General features: G+C 40.3%; 1 protein-coding gene across 3 annotated transcripts in view; it reads right to left on the reverse strand.

The window, feature by feature from the left end:
- Positions 1-20,367, reverse strand: part of RNF17 (ring finger protein 17) — a 207,735-nt gene that overhangs the window by 184,091 nt on the left and 3,277 nt on the right. For all 3 annotated transcript variants that reach the window (XM_034758815.1, XM_034758813.1, XM_034758812.1), the window contains exons 3-6: positions 18,008-18,099; positions 17,148-17,242; positions 14,804-14,877; positions 5,239-5,294 (exon numbers count right to left, since the gene is read on the reverse strand). In XM_034758815.1, the coding sequence (XP_034614706.1) occupies positions 5,239-5,294; positions 14,804-14,877; positions 17,148-17,242; positions 18,008-18,099 (317 nt within the window). The remainder of the gene's footprint in view (positions 1-5,238; positions 5,295-14,803; positions 14,878-17,147; positions 17,243-18,007; positions 18,100-20,367) is intronic.

Raw genomic sequence — 20,367 nt, forward strand, 5'->3', positions numbered from 1 at the left:
AAATAGATAGACTCAAGGAGCTCTATCACTGTAAAACATGTTTTCTAATCCTTTAGACATTCTCATGGCTCTTCGCTGAACCCTCTTACATTTATCAACATCCTTCTTGAAATGTGAATACCAGAACTGGACACAGTATCCCAGTAGCCATCACACTAATGCCAAATACAAAAGTAAAAATAACCTCTCCACTCCTATTCCTACTACAGTGGGAGATGTTATAGAGGGGACAAGTTCTTAGATTTCTTTCCTTCCACTATCATCTCAATCTTACTTGGATTCAGCTTTAGTTAGGTGCTCTTCAGTGGATTTCAGCAAAGCACTGAAAAACCCAGGAGATGCTGATTTTTGCATTTGATGTGAATGAGCTTGGCATCATGTAGATACTGCTAGCATGCCAACCTGCATTGTCTAGTCTGTTCAACTGATTACTTATACATAGAGATAATATGGGAGGGAGGATTGAGACTTCTGGCATTCTGCAAATGAAAGCACTGGAGGTAAAGGAACAGTTGCTTATGAAGGACCCTCGAGGATTAATCCAAGGAAGAGGATCTGAGCCATTTCACAGCAGTTGTTTTTCCCATCTTGAAATGGTAGCACTTGTACTTGGTGATCAATGATATCAAATGCCACAGATACGTCCAGTGGGATGATTGATCATTAAAGATGTACTTCCCTTATCATTGGACAGGAGGAAGTAATTCAACAAGTACTGTCTCTGTACCAGGCCCTGACCTATAGCCTTAATGAGAAGGATACCAGGAGATGACAGATAATGTTTGAGACTCTTTTTTGGTACCTTCTCAATTAGTTTGTTCAGGAAACTGAGATTAGACGATGATGGTTTGTAAATTCTCTAGCATCAAGTGACAAATTTAGTACTGTTTAGGCTATTAAAATGTAATGTGGGTGGTAGATTCTTCCCAAAAGATGCATTGACAATCCGCCAGCAGGGATATCAGATTCTCTCTACTCTCTTGCACCAGGCAAGAGCAGCAATGAGCAGATATGCAGATGGTGGTCCTGACTATCAAAATTTCCATGGCTCCTGTTTGTATGAATGGTGCATATTTCATAGTCGGACCTCCTGCATAACACAGGCCATAGAACCTCCCCAAAAGAATGCTCAGAAGGAATGTGTTGAGTTCCTGGTCCTGCACTCAGTTTGTTATTTTTGGTGGACTTGAGACCACACCGATGAGCATGACTACCTCTGAAAACAACAGTCTCACATCAGAAGTCTTGTGTTCTCAATTCATTGGAGGAAATTTGGGTCTATGAAGTGATTTACAGTCTGAACAAGTTCAGCAATACATGACTTTACTGAATCTGTCTCAGAAGAAAGGGATCCTCTGACTCCTTTAGAGAGGTGGCATAGTTTGTAGAAGTTCTTTGGGCCTAATTCTCATTTATACTAAAAAGACCACCTTTCTTTCATGCTGGCAGCAAAAAGGGCCTTAAAATGGACATAAGTATAATTTACAATAAGTTCACTTTGGTGGTTAGGAATAAATGAGAAATAGGTCTCCAGTAGCTTAAGTATATTTGAATCAGAGCAGCCACCAACACTCACGTTTTTCTTTCTTCCCTATTTTTCTATCACAGGTGGAATTGGAAAGAGTGCTTTGCTGCTAGAATATCTATTAGCCCTACCCAGTATTTCAATAACTTTTATGCAGCCCATGGCCTCTTGGCTGGGCAGGTTGCCAACAAATAAAGTTTGGAACTTGGAAGAGTCTAAGAGTTTAAAGGCGAACAACAGTATTTTTTTTTTTTTTTTGCCAAGCAATGAGGCAATGTTTTAGTTCTGTTCAAAGGAGGAAGTGATAGGACCAGGACAGTGGGAATTTCTCAAGCCCACATCCAGTCCACAGTACAGTGGCTGTGAGAGCGAGTCCAGGAATTACTTGTAGAAACCTTAAGATGTAGAGTTCAGATTTGATATTTTGGGCAATGGTTGCAGAGGTGTTGTCAGTGTGATTCTGAAGTATCCCAAGACTTGAGTCTTGTGAACTTCATCACAATACCAGATGGCATCTCTGTCACATCTGGATTCCCAGAATTTTCAGATAAAAGTCTTTTTGCTGGACCCACAGATGAAGTGGACCCACTCTAAGAAGTTTGATTTGAGTGAGCCTTCCCTACAACTGAACTTGAAAGAGAATGGAATATCTATTCAGCCTCCAGATGTCCTCCCTCAGTCTGGTTACATGATGAACCATAGCTGCAGAGAGCTGGAAGGGACCTTGAGAGGTCATGAAGTCCAGCCTGCTGTGCAGAGACAGGACCAAGCAGACCTAAACCACTCCTAGCAGTAGTTTGTCTAACCTGTTCTTAAAGACCTCCAGTGATAGGGATTCCCCTGAAAGCTTTTTCCAGAGCTTAACTTCCCTTATAGTTAAAAAGGTTTTCCTAATACCTAACCTACATATCCCTTCTTGGGATTAAGCCCATTACTACTACTTCTACCTTCATTGGACATGGAGAACAATTGATTCTCCTCCTCTTTATAACAGCCCTTAACATATTTGAAGGGTTTCCTCTCAGTCTTCTTTTCTCAAGATTAAACAAGCCTTTTTTTTTAAGCCTTTCTTTGTAGGTAAAGTTTTCGAAATCTCCATTTTGGGTGCTTTCTTCTGGACTCTCCCCAGTTTGTCCACATCTTCTTTAAAGTGTGGTGCCCAGAACTGGACACAGTACTCCAGCTGAGGCCTCACCAGTGCCAAGAGTGAGACAATTACCTCCCATGTCTTACATACGTCACTCCTATTAATAAACTCGAGAATTGTATTAGCCTTTTTTACATATTGTTAACTCATTCAATTTTTTGATTCACTATAACCCCCCAAAATTCCTTTCAGCACTAGTTCCCCTAGCCTGTTACACAACTACAAAATGTGGAATACTTGATTTTTCTTTCCTAAGTGAAGAACTTTGCACTTGTTTTTAATTGAATTTTATCTTGTTGATTTCAGACTAATTCTCCAATTTATCAAGACAGTTTTGAATTTTAATCCTGTCCTTCCTCCAAAGTGCTAGGAACCCCTCCCAACTTGATGTTATACGCAAATTTTATAAGCGGAGTCCACTCCTTTATCCAAGTCATTCATGAAAATATTGACTAATATTCCAGGATTGACCCCCACGAGACCCAACTAAATATACCATCCCAGTTTGACAGCATTCCTTTGAGTATAATCTTTCAACCAGTTGGGCACTCACCTCATAGTAATTCCATCTAGACCACATTTCCCTAGTTTGCTTATGAGACTGTCATATGGAACTGTGTCAGCTCAGAACCAATTTTGTATCAACTTCAACTGAGGAAGAAGAGGCTCCATAAAGATAGGCCGGACTCAAAGCAGAGGAGGGCGCTAGAGTCAGCAGGCTGTCAGAGAACCTGAAGAGGGCCTTGAGGAAGTTCTTCAGTAAGTGGGCTGAAATGAAGCCGCATGAGGCAACAGAACTCCAGCACTGGACTAGTAGAGTCTGCATAAGACATACTGAGAAACAGGAGAAAGAAAGAAAAAAAAAAAAAAAGTAGCCCAGGAACATGGCAAGGGATTGTAAGGAACAGTCCTTAACCGCCTTACACAGAGTCTATGGCTGGAACCAAGAAGGGAGGGTTGGCCTGGGTTCCCCCTATATCACGGTCCAGCAAGAGGGAAAAATCACAGGCCTCTGGATTAAAAGACTGATAAGTATCAGATGGGGCTAAAGACTGGCATAAAGGCAATTAGACTCTTGGGTCTTTTTGTTTGGACTTTTTTGTTACCCTGAACATGGACCAATCCTGAAGTGTGGCCAGACGTCCGGACCACCAAAGAGACTACTGGAGAACCAGAACAACAGACAATAGGGGGAACCATAATGGAAGACCCCTGCAATAAGCAATGCCGTGTCCTAACTCAAGGGAGTGTTCCTATAGTAACCCAACCCTTACCCTGATGCAGCAGCACAGAATGCTGTCCTGGGGAGAGAGACAACCAATGAGAGGGCAGCTCGAGCTTGGAAGGGTGCCTGGAATCCAACCAAAGAAGGCAGTTGGAAAAAGCTGTTAGACAAGAAGGAGCCAAGGAGAAGAATCTAGATGCTGAGCTAATAGATGAACAGGAGCTGAGGGAGAAGGTGAGGTGATAAAATAAAAGTATAGGAGAATAAAAGTAGGGGACCGGGAAGTGAGAAGGAGGAAAGAAGGAAATCCTCCAAGTCGGGAGAAGCAGAAAGAAAAAATAGATCTGGGTATATGAGTAGACACTATTAGAAAAGTGAAGTAGAGGAAAATAAAATGTACAGATATATTGGAGAGAGAGCATCAAGGTAAAAAACTGAAAGGTAATATAACTGGTGAAAAAGGGAATTGATCAAAAAGCTGTTTTAGATTAAAATAGATCCTGAAAACAGTAAATGAAAAGCCCACCCACAAAAGATCAAAAGTATAGGAACAGAGACAATGACTGAACATCTATTGAAGGAATACCAGTTCAAAAAGTGCCTAATGGACAAATGAGGGCCCACCAAGTGAAGATAAACTTGGTCAAGAGAGGTACAACCACAGGACCATCGAATCTAAAGAGCACTTCAAGCTGAAGAGATGTAAAGAACTGGGCAAGAGTGGAGTTGTACTTACAGACAAAGAAAGAAAAAGTTGTTGAGTAATCTCTTGTTCTTGTTGATAACAATGCTTTTGGTATTAACTCCACAGAGTAAGGAAGAGTACAGATACAAGCTCACAAAAGGTTAACATGTTGGTAACCTAGAGTTTGTTATAAGTAGTAATACTTCGTAATGTTCTTTATGCTCCTGGTACAATTTCTGGGTTTTCCCTTATAAAGTTCTACAAATTATAAGTTATCCCTTTTGTCTTGGTTAGCCTCTGCCTTTCCTCACAGTTAGCATAGCCTGGATAGGTCACTGCACTTCACATGAGTTCTTCTACCCATTACAACCTTGTATTTATTAATAAGCAAGAAGCTGAAGACCTGCTGTTTTTCTGTTTTGGATCAAGCAAGGTAGCTGTGTGCTGATTGCACTGGACTGTATGTAGCTATCTAGTTACACACAAATTCTGAATGTATTTGTGCATTAAGAATGCAAATTCGATTAAGCACTTTGGGAATAATTACCATAAGGGAAAGTAGGATGGACAGACTTTTAAAAAAAAAAAAAAAGATGTCCCCCCTCTGGCTCCAAATGGTATGAAAAATAAAGCAGGTGTTAAGAATGCAAGTTTACCTTTTTAGTGCTTGTGAATTTCTAATGCAAATTCCTTGTTCAAAATCAACCTCCATCTAAATTAAAAAGGAGAGAGGTTATAGTAAAGTATTTCCCATCAAAAGGTGAAATCATAGTCCCTCTGAAGGGAAGTCTTTCCACTGATTTTAATGGAATCAGGATTTCACCTAAAGTAAATACTTGTCCTTTTCTCTGACCAGGGTCGTGTTTTAAAGAGATTACTATTTATATTAGTAACTAGACATTTAACAGCATAGTTTCCAGACAACAGTGCTAAGTGCTAAAACTCTATAGCACTTAAATTACTACTCATGAAAGAGGTTTTTTCCATTGTTTGTTCACTCTTTATTGGGATTTCATAGCAATATGCCTTCCAACATACTGTGTTAGAGGAATTGATTATGGTTGGGATTTTCAAAGGAGTCTAAGGGTGTCAGGCATCCAAATTCCACTGAAAGTCTGAGTTCAGTGCCCAATTCCCTTGAAACCCCAGCCTATTTAATTTTTATATATTGTTACATATCAGTAGCATTCAGTTGCTGCCATTTTCTAAGTATACTATATATCAGGGGTAGGCAACCTATGGCATGTGTGCTGAAGGCGGCACGTGAGCTGATTTTCAGTGGCACTCACACTGCCCAGGTCCTGGCCACCGGTCCAAGGGGCTCTGCATTTTAATTTAATTTTAAATGAAGCTTCTTAAACAATTTTAAAACCTTATTTACGTTACATACAATAGTTTAGTTATATATATTAGACTTAGAGAAAGAGACCTTCTAAAAACGTTAAAATGTATTACTGGCACGCAAAACCTTAAATTAGAGTGAATAAATGAAGACTCGGCACACCACTTTTGAAAGGTTGCCAACCCATGCTATAGATAATACTATTAAAAAAAAAAAAAAAAAAAAAAAAAAAAAGCTTTAATAAAAATCTTTTGAAGGGGGAAAAAGAGGTTACTTACCTTACAGTAACTAGAGTTCTTTGAGATGCTGATGCTTTTGACAACACAGATCCCACTGTAGATGAAGGTGCCCCATGCACGCAAGCCTAGAATCTTTTAGGCGGCAGTATCCATTGGTGCTTTGTATGTACCCTTCATGTGCTCACTACACATTCTCCCAAGGGCATAAAGGGCAGAGTACCCCAACAATTTGATTAAAAAAAACTTGCATTATATGGAATTAATGGGATGCACAATTAGATTGAAAACTGCCTCACTGAAAAATCTTAAAATGTAGTTGTTAATGGGGAGATTTCAACGATCAGGTCCCACGAAGGGATTGGCGCTTGTTCCAATGCACAATCTAGGTGAGGATAAGATATATGCTGATAAAGTTTGCACAAGACTGAGGAGGTAATAAATAACAAGAAGGATAAGTTACTGCTAGAGTGAGCTGAATCATCTAATTAAAACAGCCACAATCCAACAAAATGCATTTTAATACAGCCAAATGCAAGAGAGTATACCTGAGACCAAGAACACAGGTTATGCCAACTGTTAGGGAAACTCTGTCTTGGAAAGCAGTCATTCAGAAGGACTTAGGAGGGGTCATCATAGATATTATCTGAACAGGATCTCTCAGTGCACTGCTGTGGCAAAAAGAACTAATGCAATCCTTGGATGTATAAAAAGGGATTATCGAATAGAAGTAGGGAAGTGATATTTCGTATCTACATAGCATTGGTAAGACCACTGCTAAAATACTGAGTCTGGTTCTGGTGTCCATGCTTTGAGAAAGATATGAAAATAGCGGAGAGAGTTCAAAAGAGGGCCACAAAAATGATTCATGGGCTGGAAGCCCAATGTATTTAACTCATTGAAGAGATGGAGCAGAGGTGACATGATTACTTTGTATAAGAAATTACACATGGAAAAGATGTCAATAATGGGGGGCTTTTCAACCTGGCTGACAGAGGGATAGTAAGAACCAATGGCTGGAAGGTGAAGTTGGACAAATTCAACCTTGAAATGATTTCCTAACTATGAGGATAAACAAACACTGGAACAGCTTACTGAAGAGGTGGTGGACTCACCATTGCTTGGAGTCTTTAAAAGAAGGCTCTCTCTCTTTCTCTTGAGGATATACTTTAATCCAGCTTCTGGGAGAAATTTTACAGCCTGTGTGTATGGGACAGGCGGGGATGGCTGGATGGGCACAGTGATCCCTTCTAGCTGTGGAGTCTAAATCTATGAATCCCCTTCTGTTCGTCCCCTTCCTTCATGGGCCATAGAGAGTACAGGAAACTGCACTGCCTTCAGCATACTCAAGACACTTGCAGCTGTTCATTATTCAAAGACTATGATCCAATCTCATGCTTCAGGGGTTCAGCTGGTCACATACATTGGCCGTGTGTATTCTGTTGTCCCTCCCCCACCACACACACACACCTTCCTCTGAAGCATCAGAGATTGGTCACAGATGGAGGGAACACTGGATGGAGTGGACCAGTGCTCTGACATGTTACAGAGAATCTTCTGTCTTAGATACCTGGCTGGTGTGTCATGCTCACATGGTCTGGGTCATACTGATTTCCAGATTTGGCATCAGGAAATGAATTTTCCCCCACATCAGAGTGCCAGGGACTGTGTGGATTTTTTTCCTTCCTCTGAAGTTTTGGGCATGGATTGCCTGCTAGGATCATCTGGGAATATCTCACTTAATCAATTCCCTGCCCCTGTAAGGGCCTCAGGCACTGGTGGCACCTTGCCATCTCTTGTTTCTCTGCTTGTGGCACACAATAGCTTAGACTCCCAAGGATTAAAATGTTCTAGTCAGCTCAAGTTATTGGCCTCAATATAGGGATACTGGATGAAATTTAAGTGACCTGTGAAATGCATAGATGATCCAAGGTCCCTTCTGGCCTTAAGCTCTATGAAACCACCACTCAGTTCCTTCACTAACACAGACATATAGGTAAAGGACTCCAAATCAGTGGGGAAGGAAGGCAAGTTGTGTGATCTGTGTGGACAAAAACATCTTGAAAAACTTCAGTTACTGTAAGGTAAACAGCCTATCTTTTTTGAGCGTTTGTTCACACAAATCCCACTGCAGGTGGCGGACTAGCAGTTACACTAAGGAGGTAGGTGAAGGGATCCTATCTAAATAACTAGGACCTCCCTGCCAAATTGGGCATCTGATCTAGAAGCTGCCACAATGGAGTAGTGACTGGTAAGTGAGTATGAGTATGAGTAGCAGTTCCTACAAATCAGAAATAGGGACTCCACTCCCCCAGTAGTGTGCCCTAACTCAACAAGTAAGGGGTAGTTTGTTCAGTGCATGAGATGTCAAAATCTAAAATCCATTTTAAGAATCTATTAAAGTCTTTCAAGGGGAAATAAAACACGCACATGACTCAAGACTAAAAGGGGACCATCCACCAACATGAAGACTTTAGCACCAGTGGAGGAACTTCTATCAGTAAATCCATGCTGCATCTGGTTGGATGATAAACTGATCTCAACCCTCCCTGAAGAGGATGAAAGAACAGTCTTGCATGTGCCAAATTACTTTTGTTTCATTTTTCACCAAAAACGTTAGCAGGGACCGGACATCTAACACAGTGAATGCCAGTGAAAATGAGGGAGGATCAGAAACAGGAAAAAAAGTTAAAATTACTGAGACAAGTTAGAGGTCTTCAAGTCACCAGGGCCTGATCAAATACATTCAAGAATACTCAAGGAGCTGACTGAGGAGATATCTAAGATGTTAGCTATTTGAAAAGTCACGGAAGACCGGAGAGATTCCAGAGAACTGGAAAAGGGCAAATATAGTGCCAATCTATAAAAAGGGAAATAAAGGCAACCCAGGGAATTACAGACCAGTCAACTTAACTTCAGTACCCGAAAAGATAATGGAGCAAATAAATAAGCAATCAATTTGCAAACATCTAGAAGATAATAAGTAACAGCATGGATTTATCATGAACAAATTGCGTCAAACAAACCTAATAGCTTTCTTTGACAGGGTAACAAGCCTTGTAGAGGGGGGAGGGGAAAGAGAGGAAACAGTAGATGTGGTATAGCTTAACTTTAGTAAGGCTTTTGATACGGTCTCGCATGATGCTCTCATACAAACTAGGAAAATACAACCTAGATGGAGCTACTATATGGTGGGTGCATAAGCGGCTGGAAAACCATTCCAAGAAAGTAGTCATCAGTGGTACAGTGTTAAGCTGTAAGGGCATATCAAGTGGGATCCCACAGGGACCAGATCTGGGTCCGTTTCTGTTCAATATCTCTATCAATTAGTTAGATAATGGCGTAGAGAATATACTAATAAAGTTTTCAGACAATACCATGCTGGGAGAGGTTGCAAGTGCTTTGGAGGATAGGATTAAAATTCAAAATCATCTAGACAAACTGGAGAAATGGTCTGAAGTAAACAGGATGAAATTCAATAAGGACAAATACAAAGTACTCCACTTAGGAAGGAACAATCAGTTGCGCACATACAAAATGGGAAATGAGTACCTAGGCAAGAGTACTACAAAAAGGGATCTGGAGGTCATAGTGGATCACAATCTAAATATGAGTCAACAGTGTAACACTGTTGCAAAAAAGGCAAACCCCATTCTAGGATGTATTAGCAGGATTGTTATAAGCAAGACGCGAGAAGTAATTCTTCTGCTCTACTCCACACTAATTAGGCCTCAACTGGAGTAGTGCGTCCAGTTCTGGATGCCACATTTCAGGAAAGAGGTGGACAAATTGGAGAAAGCCCAGAGAAAAGCAACAAAAATTATTAAAGGCCTAGAAAACATGATCTATGAGGGAAGACTGAATAAACTGAGTTGTTTAATCTGGAGAAGAGAAGACTGAGAGGAGACATGATCAGTTTTTAAGTACATAAAAAGTTTGTTATAAGGAGGAGGGAGAAAAATTGTTCACCTTAACCTCTGATAGGATAGGATAAGACGCAATAGTCTTAAATTACAGCAAGGGCAGTTTAGGTTGGCCATTAGGAAAAAACTTCCTGTCAGGTGGTTAAGCACTGGAATAAATTGCTTAGGGACGTTGTGGAATCTCCATCATTGGAGATTTTTAAGAGTAGGTTAGACAAATACCTGTCAGGGCAGTTTAGAGAATACTTAGTTCTGCCATGAATGCAGGGGACTGGACTAGATGACCTTGAGGTCCCTTCCAGTCCTACTATTATATGTGGAGTCACGCAAGCATAAGCTGCCAAACGACCCAGCAAGTTGAAACAAACTTTCACTGAGGCTTTGGGCTAGGAATTTGAAATGATGATATTCATTCTAAGAAAGGTACGCTCTGGCTGACATGGTCCCACCTTGCCCCTGTTAACTCTATTTATTGAGTAGGGGTGAGAATGGACTTATCCAAATTGATCTTGAGACCCAGATGGGGGGGAAAAAGATGAAGGGTCCTGCAAACATCTCTTACAAATTGCTAATAAGCATGTCCCCACATAAACCAATCAGGACAGGGCATACATGAAGGTCTTGTCTCCTCAGGGCAGCTGCTACCAATGAAAGGCATTTGGTAAACACCCTATGAACTGTTGAAAGGCCGAAAGGTAGGACTCTAAATCAGTAATCATGTCCCCTGAGCATGAAACACGGTAACTTCCTGTGAAATGGATGGATTACCACAATGGTTATCAACAAGCAGTACGCGTACTCCTGGGGGCATGCAGAGGTCTTCCAGGGGGTATATCAACTCATCTAGATATTTGCCTAATTTTACAACAGGCTTCATAAAAAGCACTAATGAAGTCATTAAAACTAAAATTTCATACAAAATGAGAAAGTAAGCAATTTTTCCAACAATAATGTGCTGTGACACTTATATGTGTTTTTATTTCTGATTTTGTAAGCTAGCAGTTTTTAAGTGGAGGTGAAACTTGGGGTACACAAGACAAATCAGATTCCTGAAAGGGGAACAAGTAATCTGGAAAGGTTGAGAACCATTGGATTATCACATGGAGCTAAGAGTCCTACAAGTCAAGAGCTGAAAGCCAGTTCATGGACATTAGAACAGGAATTCCCAACAAAAGCGTTACCATTTGAAATTAGAAACAACAGATGAATTTGTTGTGAGATCTTTGAGAGGGACAGGAAAAGGGGATGCAGAGTTGGTACAGGCTGGAATTGAATGGAATATCCTTGCCAGATAACTTCTAAGACTTGGTAGTAACTGCAGCTCATGCATTCACAAAAAAAAATTGAAGAAAGGCAATTGCCAAAAGGGAGAAAAAAGGGTCAATGACTCCACAAACTGGTCCATGACTCTTGATCACTGCATCAAATCTGCAACCTTTGACCCAAAGAAGAGTGTGCAGTGCCAGTAGATGAAGGTCTTTTCTTTTGGAAAGAAGGTCTCTTTTTGTAAAAATCACAAGTCCTTTGATAGTATGTCTATACAGCTGCAGGGAGGTCTGTGTCTCAGGAAGGATGGAGGTTTAGACTGCTTTCTCCTCTGCAGGAAGTACAGCAGCCAAGAGACCAAAGGGTTACTCGAGTCCTTTGAAGAATGAAGCACCTAGTCGGTCTTAGAGTTGAAAGGTTCACGACACTCAAAAGGAATGTTTCTGACTGTGGTCTTTCAAAATTCCTGACAACTACAGCCATAATGATCTGTGCATAGTTATTGTGGTAGCCACTGACCTAGCTGGAATGTCAGAAGGATCCAAAAAAAAGCCTCCAATGCAGTCCTTGCCACCAACTGGCCTTTCAGGGCTACTGCTTTGAACTTATCCCTGATGTCCCGAGGAAGCTTTTTACCCAACTTCTTGTCCGGACAAAGAATATCATACTTAGCCGGAAGAGCCCAATAATTGGCCTTCTGAATCTCCCTAGAAGGTCCATCTTTTTGGGTCTTTATCCCCAAGTTTTGACATACAGAATGCTTGTATTTTCATAAGCAACCTCTACAACTAAAGACCCAGGGACAAGGTATATATAAAAGAATAGTCAAACCCATTTTGAGGAACCTGAAATTTGCAATCTGCTCTTCTAGATATGGCTGAAATATATGCGTGGGTCTACCACAAATCTTTAGCCAGCTGAAAGATATACTTGTTTGGCAAAGCCAAGCAGTCTTGGGAGCGTGGATGCTGAACATACATAAATTGAGACTTTCCCTGAATTACTTCAAGGGATACGTGTAAGGCCTTAAAGGAATGTCAACGCAGGTTCTGAAAGGCCTTCAGATAGACTGTGGGAGGAGCAGATGTCATCTACATATGAAGATGAACCAGCCAGACAAATGGGCTGGTCCTCATATTCCCCCACAAGATCTTCCTCATTATGAGCCTCCTATATGAATTCTTGGAGAAGCTCCTGGTTAGATGGTTGTGTTGTCTTAAATCATTCTTAAGGAGGTGCAATATTCCTAGACCTGGATCTAGACAAATACAGAGTAGAAAAATGCTGAGGATTCCATGCTGACCAGTAAGGTCAGGACTGCACCCTGTATGAAAAAGGCGTATGATGCCACAGTGGTGGATAGCAAAGTGACTAAGACCTCTCAGAAGTATAGGATCTTATGATGAGAAAGGTCTCTTTGAGGAAGAGAAAGGTCTCTTTGAGGAACCAATCTAGAAAAAACAAGGAGATGCTGCTGGGATGTTGAAAATGGTGGGAATGACTGGAAGAGGTGAAGGAGTCTCAGGGCCTTGACCACATCTTCAAAATTGTTGCTTCGGTGGGAATGCATGAGAGCAGCCCTTTGAGGACTGTGCTGTCTACATTTGGTAGGAGGTCTCTGTCTTCAGCGCTGGGTGTCCTAGTGCCGATGAGGAGTATACTGCTGCATTCGGGATCAGGGAGGGAGTTGGTACTTTCCAGAGCATCTCTTCAGTACTGTCATGTAAATTCCAAAAGATTGGAGTGTAGCTCAAGAGTCCTTAAGGGAGTGCAGAGAATCGTCCGTAAACTTAGAGAATAGGTTTAGAAGGTAAGTCCTCTACTGTGGTTTGTACCTCCTTAGTAAAGTCCCAGAGGTGAAGCCATGATGCACACCTCATAACTACAGCAGTCATGATGGATTGGGCAGCGGTGGATGCAAAGTCTAATGAGGCTTGTAGAGTTGTATGAGTTAGGAGGTTCCCTTCTGATATCAAGGACTGGAATTGCTCTTTCCTGGCCACCAATAGATCCTGGGAGAGTTCCTCCAATTTGGGGTAGTTATACGTAGCCATAAGGGTTTCATAGATTGAGATTCTAAATTGGAGCGTGGCTGACGAATATGCTTTGCATCCAAAAAAGTCTAGGCATTTCCAATCTCTGTCTGGATGGCTAGAATGAGATTGGAATTGACGGCCTCTCTTGTACCGCACTGACTACCAAAGAATTCGGGGGTGGGATGCAAGAATAGAAATTCCGTATCCTTCACCAGAACATAATATTTGCAGGTCAGAGGGATGGACGTAGGGGTCTGCCACAGCAACTTTGTGGGGGTCGAGAAGAGCCTCGTTGATCGGTAGAGGAAGAGGATGTGTGGAAGATATCCAGTAGTTTACACTGCTGGTCCTTGACTTCCTCCAAAGGGATCTGTAGGGAGTCCGCAATACTGCAGAACAAATCTTGAAAATGCCTGAAGTCATCAGCCAATGTAGGGGTGGAGGCACGATAGCCTTGTCAAGTGAGGAGGAAAACTGTCTATCACTTGCCAGCATACCTAATTTATAAGCAAGCAGATTTTTAAAGCCTAGAGAGAGAGTTTCTGCCAGGAGACTTGCACCTCAGTACAAAGAGGAGTCAGATAAAAAAAACCATTTTGGGGTTTTTATTTTGCCAACAGCCACTTAAAAATCTAACTACAAGAACAACAAGTAACGAACTATCCTAAAACTAGGGAAACAGATGGATTCTATGCATTTCTGTCCTGCTATCAGGGATGGTAATAAGAAACTGAGAGGCAAGTGGGGATGCTCTGCACTTTATGCCTTAGGTTGGCAGGGAGGGTGTATGCGCAGCCTCAGACACTGTGAGCCAAGAGATTTTAGGCTCACATACACGGGATGCACATGCCTCCAGTGGAATCTCTGTGGACAAATGCTTGAAGAACACCACAGGTTCAGCACCCACAAGAGTGAGGGAGAAGGGCAAACAATTCTGCATTCATTTTACTTAGGATGTCAAGTGAAGTTTATCATCAATCCTCAAACTAAGTGGTACAAACTTTCCAATAAAATCAACACAGAATTTCTATAAATGTCTATAATTTCTATTTCTCTATGAAATTCTCACTGTTGATCTGAATACTAGCTTATTCATAGTGTTGTAAATAGTGTCCTAGAATTAGCAGATTAAACTGACATGCTTTTGCAATTCATTTATACGAACCATAAACAAAGCAATCCACAACTTGCCTTACACTTTCAACATAAAATAGGCTTGTAAAGTAGAATCAGTTTTTCCATGTGCTGTTAAAATTGACAGTTGAAATGTGTATAGTCAAAAGATTTTAATGGAGCTGAGGGAGGGAAAAGGAGCATGTGTTTTAACCCCTCTCAACCAGAATACAGAGAATTTATAAGAGGTTTTAGCTTACAAGTTGTACTAATGATTCAAATCTTTGTGTGTAATATTGAATTACTTTTGGAGAAAGGAGGTCATACAGATCACAGTCTTCATCTCTTTCACTATGGCCAAGATGATTTTCTTGCGACTCTAAAAGGCAAGCATACCAAACTAAGAGTTAACACATACACCAATCACAGTTAATTGTAAACTAGATGGCCACAGAGTAGCAAGGGTATCGTGCTGGCACTGCAGCACAATTGGATGTACCTCAGGGGTGACATTCTGGTCCTGAAATAAGGGGAGTTTTGCCACTGACTTCAATAGTGTCAAAATTTCACCCTAGATGTTTTGAAACTAGGAAAAAGAGGCCAGGCAAAACTAAGAAAATTTTCTGAACTCTAGAGAAGTCTTTTCAAATATACTCTTGTCTAATAATCATAGCAGCATCTAAGGCAAATGCATAGTAAATCACCTGACATTGGTGCTATATTGAGGGACAGGATTACTCCTGGGGGAAATCAGCACCAAAAAATTTAAAAATTCTGCACACACTATTTGAAAATTCTGCAAAATTCTGATATTTTGTCAAAATAATAGTATAATCATGCCAGTTTCAATTATTTTGGTAATTTATTTCAAAATATCTGTCAGCAAGTATGTCTGTAACAATACAGATAAAAAAAGATTCTGGTAAATTTTTTTGACAAATATATTCCTTATTAATACAGAACTTTGAGTAATTCATTTAAATTACAATACAGAACTGTATTTCCTGACCTGTCAGAAGCAGTGCAAAGGCTTGGAGGAGTGAGGGGTAACAGAGGAGCTGAGGGAGAGGGAAGGAGCCTAGGAGTGAACTTTGGAGGGTGTTGGGTGTGTTTTTTTGGAGGGTTTTTTTTTTTTTTTTTTTTTTTTTTTTTAAGGAGTTGGGAAGCCTCCCCCATGCAGACCTTGGCTGACCCCAAGCCTCTCCCATTCAATCAGGCACATCTCCCCCTCCCCAGACTCAATGCTGTCACCCCATTAGGTCCTGAGCCCATGCCCCAGTCTGTCCCCCCACTAGCCATTCTGAACCTCAGTCTGTGACCCCCAAACAGCCCTGTGTGCCCCACTCTGTCCTAATCTGGCTCTGTGGGCAAGGTGGTGTGATGAACTTCTACTCCCAGGGGAATTCTGCAGCACTGGACATAGAATTTTTTTCCCCCACCTAGAAAATACATTCTGCCCCTGCAGCACTTCTGGGTCAGAATGTATTTTCTAGGTAGGGAAAATACAAAATTATGCGGGACAGAGGAATTCTGCATGTCCGCAGATGCTCAGAATTCCCCCAGAAGTACAGGATGGAGAGAACAAAAGGAGTGTAAAAGTACAAAATAACCCACACTCAAAGTGCATGAAATACTGTAGAAGAAAATTAACTCTTGCATAATCTAACAGTATTCCTTCCACAAATTATACTATGTATTTAGCAACAACTCAAAGGTCATTCAGAAAAAAAATACATTAGGAAAAGTGCCCAAATTGAGGAGTTTATTTTAAAAGCATGGCTGCTTAAAAAAAAAAAAAAAAATGCATACATTTCAGTAGTAACAAGAAATATGCGGAAGAAGATCAATAATGGTGAGTGGCCTGAGTGGTTTCTATAGCTACTAGAGAATTAGTAGATGAACTAACTGGTGATTGAACATGTCAGCATACTGTTGTCTTGGAAAAGTCTTTAAAAACAACCCTTATTTTACACATAGCATACTATGTACAAAATACTTAAACATGTATAATTATACAGCTCCACCCCGATATAACACGAATTCGAATATAACGCGGTAAAGCAGTGCTCCGGGGAGGCGCATTCCAGCAGATCAAAGCAAGTTCGATACAACGCGGTTTCACCTATAACGCGGTAAATTTTTTGGCTCCCGAGGACAGCGTTCTATCAGGGCAGAGGTGTACTACAAAATACACGTTTTCCAGCTTTATTATGGAGCATTTCCCACCCACAAACCTCATTTCTGAGATGCCAGAAAATTTCACAGACAACTGCGTTTTCATGTCTAACTTTTCCTTCTCTTATTTTTATTAAATTTATTGTTTTTGCTTTCCATTGTCTTTAAATTAGTCAAATAATTTTAAAGTCAATGTGAAAGGTCTACGTTGAGACAGCACAATTCAAAATCCTAAAATCTGGATTCAAATTTAATTAGTAAAATATCCTATAATTGTTCTGCTGCTGCACAACAATTCAGGGTGTTGCCTTTACAGGCGCCAAGTTTTCCCAGTAGAAGAAAGAAAATAAATTGACAGTCGTAGAGTAAGCCCCAGTGATAGCCCCCTCTCTCCCAAGAATAGCTGGTAACTAACCACATGTACAGGACATCTAGAAAGAACCAAAAATAAAAGCCAAGAGCAAAAAGTCTTACCTTCTGAATTGATGTCCTCTTTCAACATATGACATAAATAATTGTTTCCTCTGTATGATCTGGTGGGGTTGTCCTGTAAAGTCTGAAGACTTTGCCTTCAGTGTAAAAATATTTTTAAAGTGTGGTGTTTTTTTTAAAAAGACCTCAAACTATGCACAAATACTCCCCCCCCCCCCACGATTCAAAGCTCCTAGATATTCTAGGTTCATTTTAACTGACCCATCGTCACTCAAATATATACTTTAATACATTCTTTGCAGGCAATATAATGTTTCATTTTAGCCATGTGGAGTCCTGAGACTATTATTAACTAGCAATATCTATCTATCGGGTAAAATCTTTACCCTATTGAAATCAATGGGAGTTTTGCCATTAACCTTAATAGGGCCATGATTTCAACTACTGTGTACCATGCAAACCCTGGTATGCAATACATACATTCTTTCTTCATAGTGACAACACTCTTAATATACATTTATATTATCAATGTAATTCTTTGAAAGCCCGTGCCAAACTTTAATTGGCCAAATTAAAAACTCAAAAGACTGAACTCAAAGAGCAAATACTACAGAGCTTCATCTACAGCACCATTAGTAAGAACTACATAAGATTTGTTATAGTATTAAATAGAAACTCTCCACTGCCGAGTTAAGAACCCCTTTCCAAGCAAATAAAGTCAGATATATCTTATATTAGGCATATTTGTTGTTCTTACCAGGAATCTAATGAAAAGGGTTTATAATAAAGAATTATCAAACTTTATATATATTCACCGCCATTCTCTAATTAAATTGTAAGATATACTTCAATATAAATTTAATTTTAAAAAATGGAGTAATCTCAAGATTTACATAACATACTTTACAGCCTGCAGTTTTCTTGTATAAAGTTCTTCTTCCACATAGTCATCCATTGGGTAGAAACCTTGGTTTGTATTTACAGTGGTAACAGCCTTTCAAGTCAAACAATAAAACTGCTTTAACATTTATGTTGTACAATTATGCACTTTACACTTTTTTAAAAAATCCAACTTTATATTTTATCTGGTATTGGCTAAAACTCATTTTGGGCCTTTCATAGCGATCTGGCTATCGAGTTCTACTACATACATACATGTCTGGGGATTGGTCCTGCTTTGAGCAGGGGGTTGGAGTAGATGACCTCCTGAGGTCCCTTCCAACCCTGATATTCTATGATTACACACACACACACACACACACACACACACACACACACACACACACACACACNACACACACACACACACACACACACACACACACACACACACCGTGAATGAATCAAGATTGTTAGTCTAAATGTCTTAACCATTCAATAGCTGAGGGAAGGGCACTACGCGAGTCCACGAGGGAACCAAGCATCCCTTGCCAACGCGTGCAGCCTGCAAGTGCATGGCCTACATCTTCTAACTGGCCACAGTGGCAAAAGGGAGCACAGAGCCATGAAGATCCCACTGAGTAATAAGCAGCAAATCTGATCACTCCCCTGAAGCAACTGAGTTATACCAAAGAGGGTATGGAACATCAAAACCAAAAGTCTGATCTATTGGTTCTGTCAAATGATAGGAATTTTACCTGCATTTTGAGCTTTTACTGGAAGTTTATGTTACGTGAATGTGCACACTATAGCTAGGTATGGTACTGAAACAGATGCAGCTACCACGAAAGCTTATGCCCGAATAAATTTGTTAGTCTCTAAGGTGCCACAAGAACTCCTAATTGTTTTTAGTGATAAAGCAATGTATTTATTTCAATGTGACTTGATCCTTTTTCTGGAATAAAAGGAAGTTAATATAAATATATATAAAATAGTCCACGATAGGTTAGACTAACACCTGCCAGGAATGCTCTAGATAATACTTAGTCCTGCCAGGAATGCAGGGGACTGGACTAGATGACCTCTCAAGGTTCCTTCCTGTCCTACGATTTTCTGATTATGAAGAATTTAAAAGCACACAGGTCACCTATAGTTCCCATAACAAAACTGCTTGGCTTTAATCCCACATGGAGGTATAAGTAACAGCATATAGTAAATGTATAGTGTTATTACAAGAGAAATTAGTTACAGTTACTAGGTAAATATATTTAAACACAAGTCAGGAAATTCAAAGGTATCAACCATAATTTTTACTTAGTGCAGTGTTTAGTACTAGATAAACTTATTTTCAAAAGATTATACCATGGTTGAAGAAAAAAAAAAAAAAAAAAAACACTCTCTCACTTGGGGTTTGTTATACAAGATCACAGATTAAAAGAAGTCCACTCAGCTGTTTCAAGTTTTGTAAAAAACAAACATTTCTTCCCCCAAGTACGCTACCGTACATTATGAACCAATTACTGCATAAGTTATTCTAGTTGTTTTAGTAGTTTGAAAAAAATTCCAATTGTTCAAGATATTTGGGTGGCTAGTTTGTGGAGGTGAAAAAATTTTAGAGTCTTAGATACACAGGTAGATAGCTCTTTATAATTCTCAAAAATTCTGTTAAGAGAGTCTATTGAGTAATACACATACAGGTTGAACCTCGCTAATTCGACACTCCCTGGTTCGGCAACATCCATGGAGCACCCAGGGGAAAAATTAGTGGGTGTGGAGCATCCACCGGCGCCATGGTCCCCCCTCACTGTTCGTGCGCCGGCGGCCCCATGCTTACCAACTCCTCCTCCTCCCTCCCTGGGATCAGCATCCGTGCTTTTGGGAAGACATTGGGGACTAGTAGCATTTGAGTGGAGTTAGCCTGAGCCTAGATGATAGTGGTTATTTCAACAGCTAATGAGTTGTGCTAACTTGAGCTTTATATCCCAATGGGTTAGACAACTCATATTAAAAGCACATCACAGTCCAGTTAAAGGTTTGAGTGGGGACCAGACTAGAGTAGGGCAACGTTCAAGTTATAACTTGAGTCAACTCTGCTGTGAAGAGAAGCCCTTAAAGTTAATTGAATATATACATTCATTATTAGGGATGTGATTCTGTCATGGACGTCATGGAGCAGCGGCGAGCCCTGGGGCCACCAGAGCAGCACTGACTGCTAGCCCCCCACTCTGGGTATTTTAATAAAGGTCAGGAACAGATTGCGGGCTTCCATGAATGTTTATTGCCCACAACCTGTCCCTGACTTTTACTAAAATACTCGTGACAGAATCTTAACCTTATTTATCATATGTTAAACTAGCCTAAAAAAAAAAAAAAAAAAAAAAAA

Source organism: Trachemys scripta, chromosome 1 (genome assembly GCF_013100865.1).
Source record: "Trachemys scripta elegans isolate TJP31775 chromosome 1, CAS_Tse_1.0, whole genome shotgun sequence".
Lineage (NCBI taxonomy): Eukaryota > Metazoa > Chordata > Testudines > Emydidae > Trachemys > Trachemys scripta.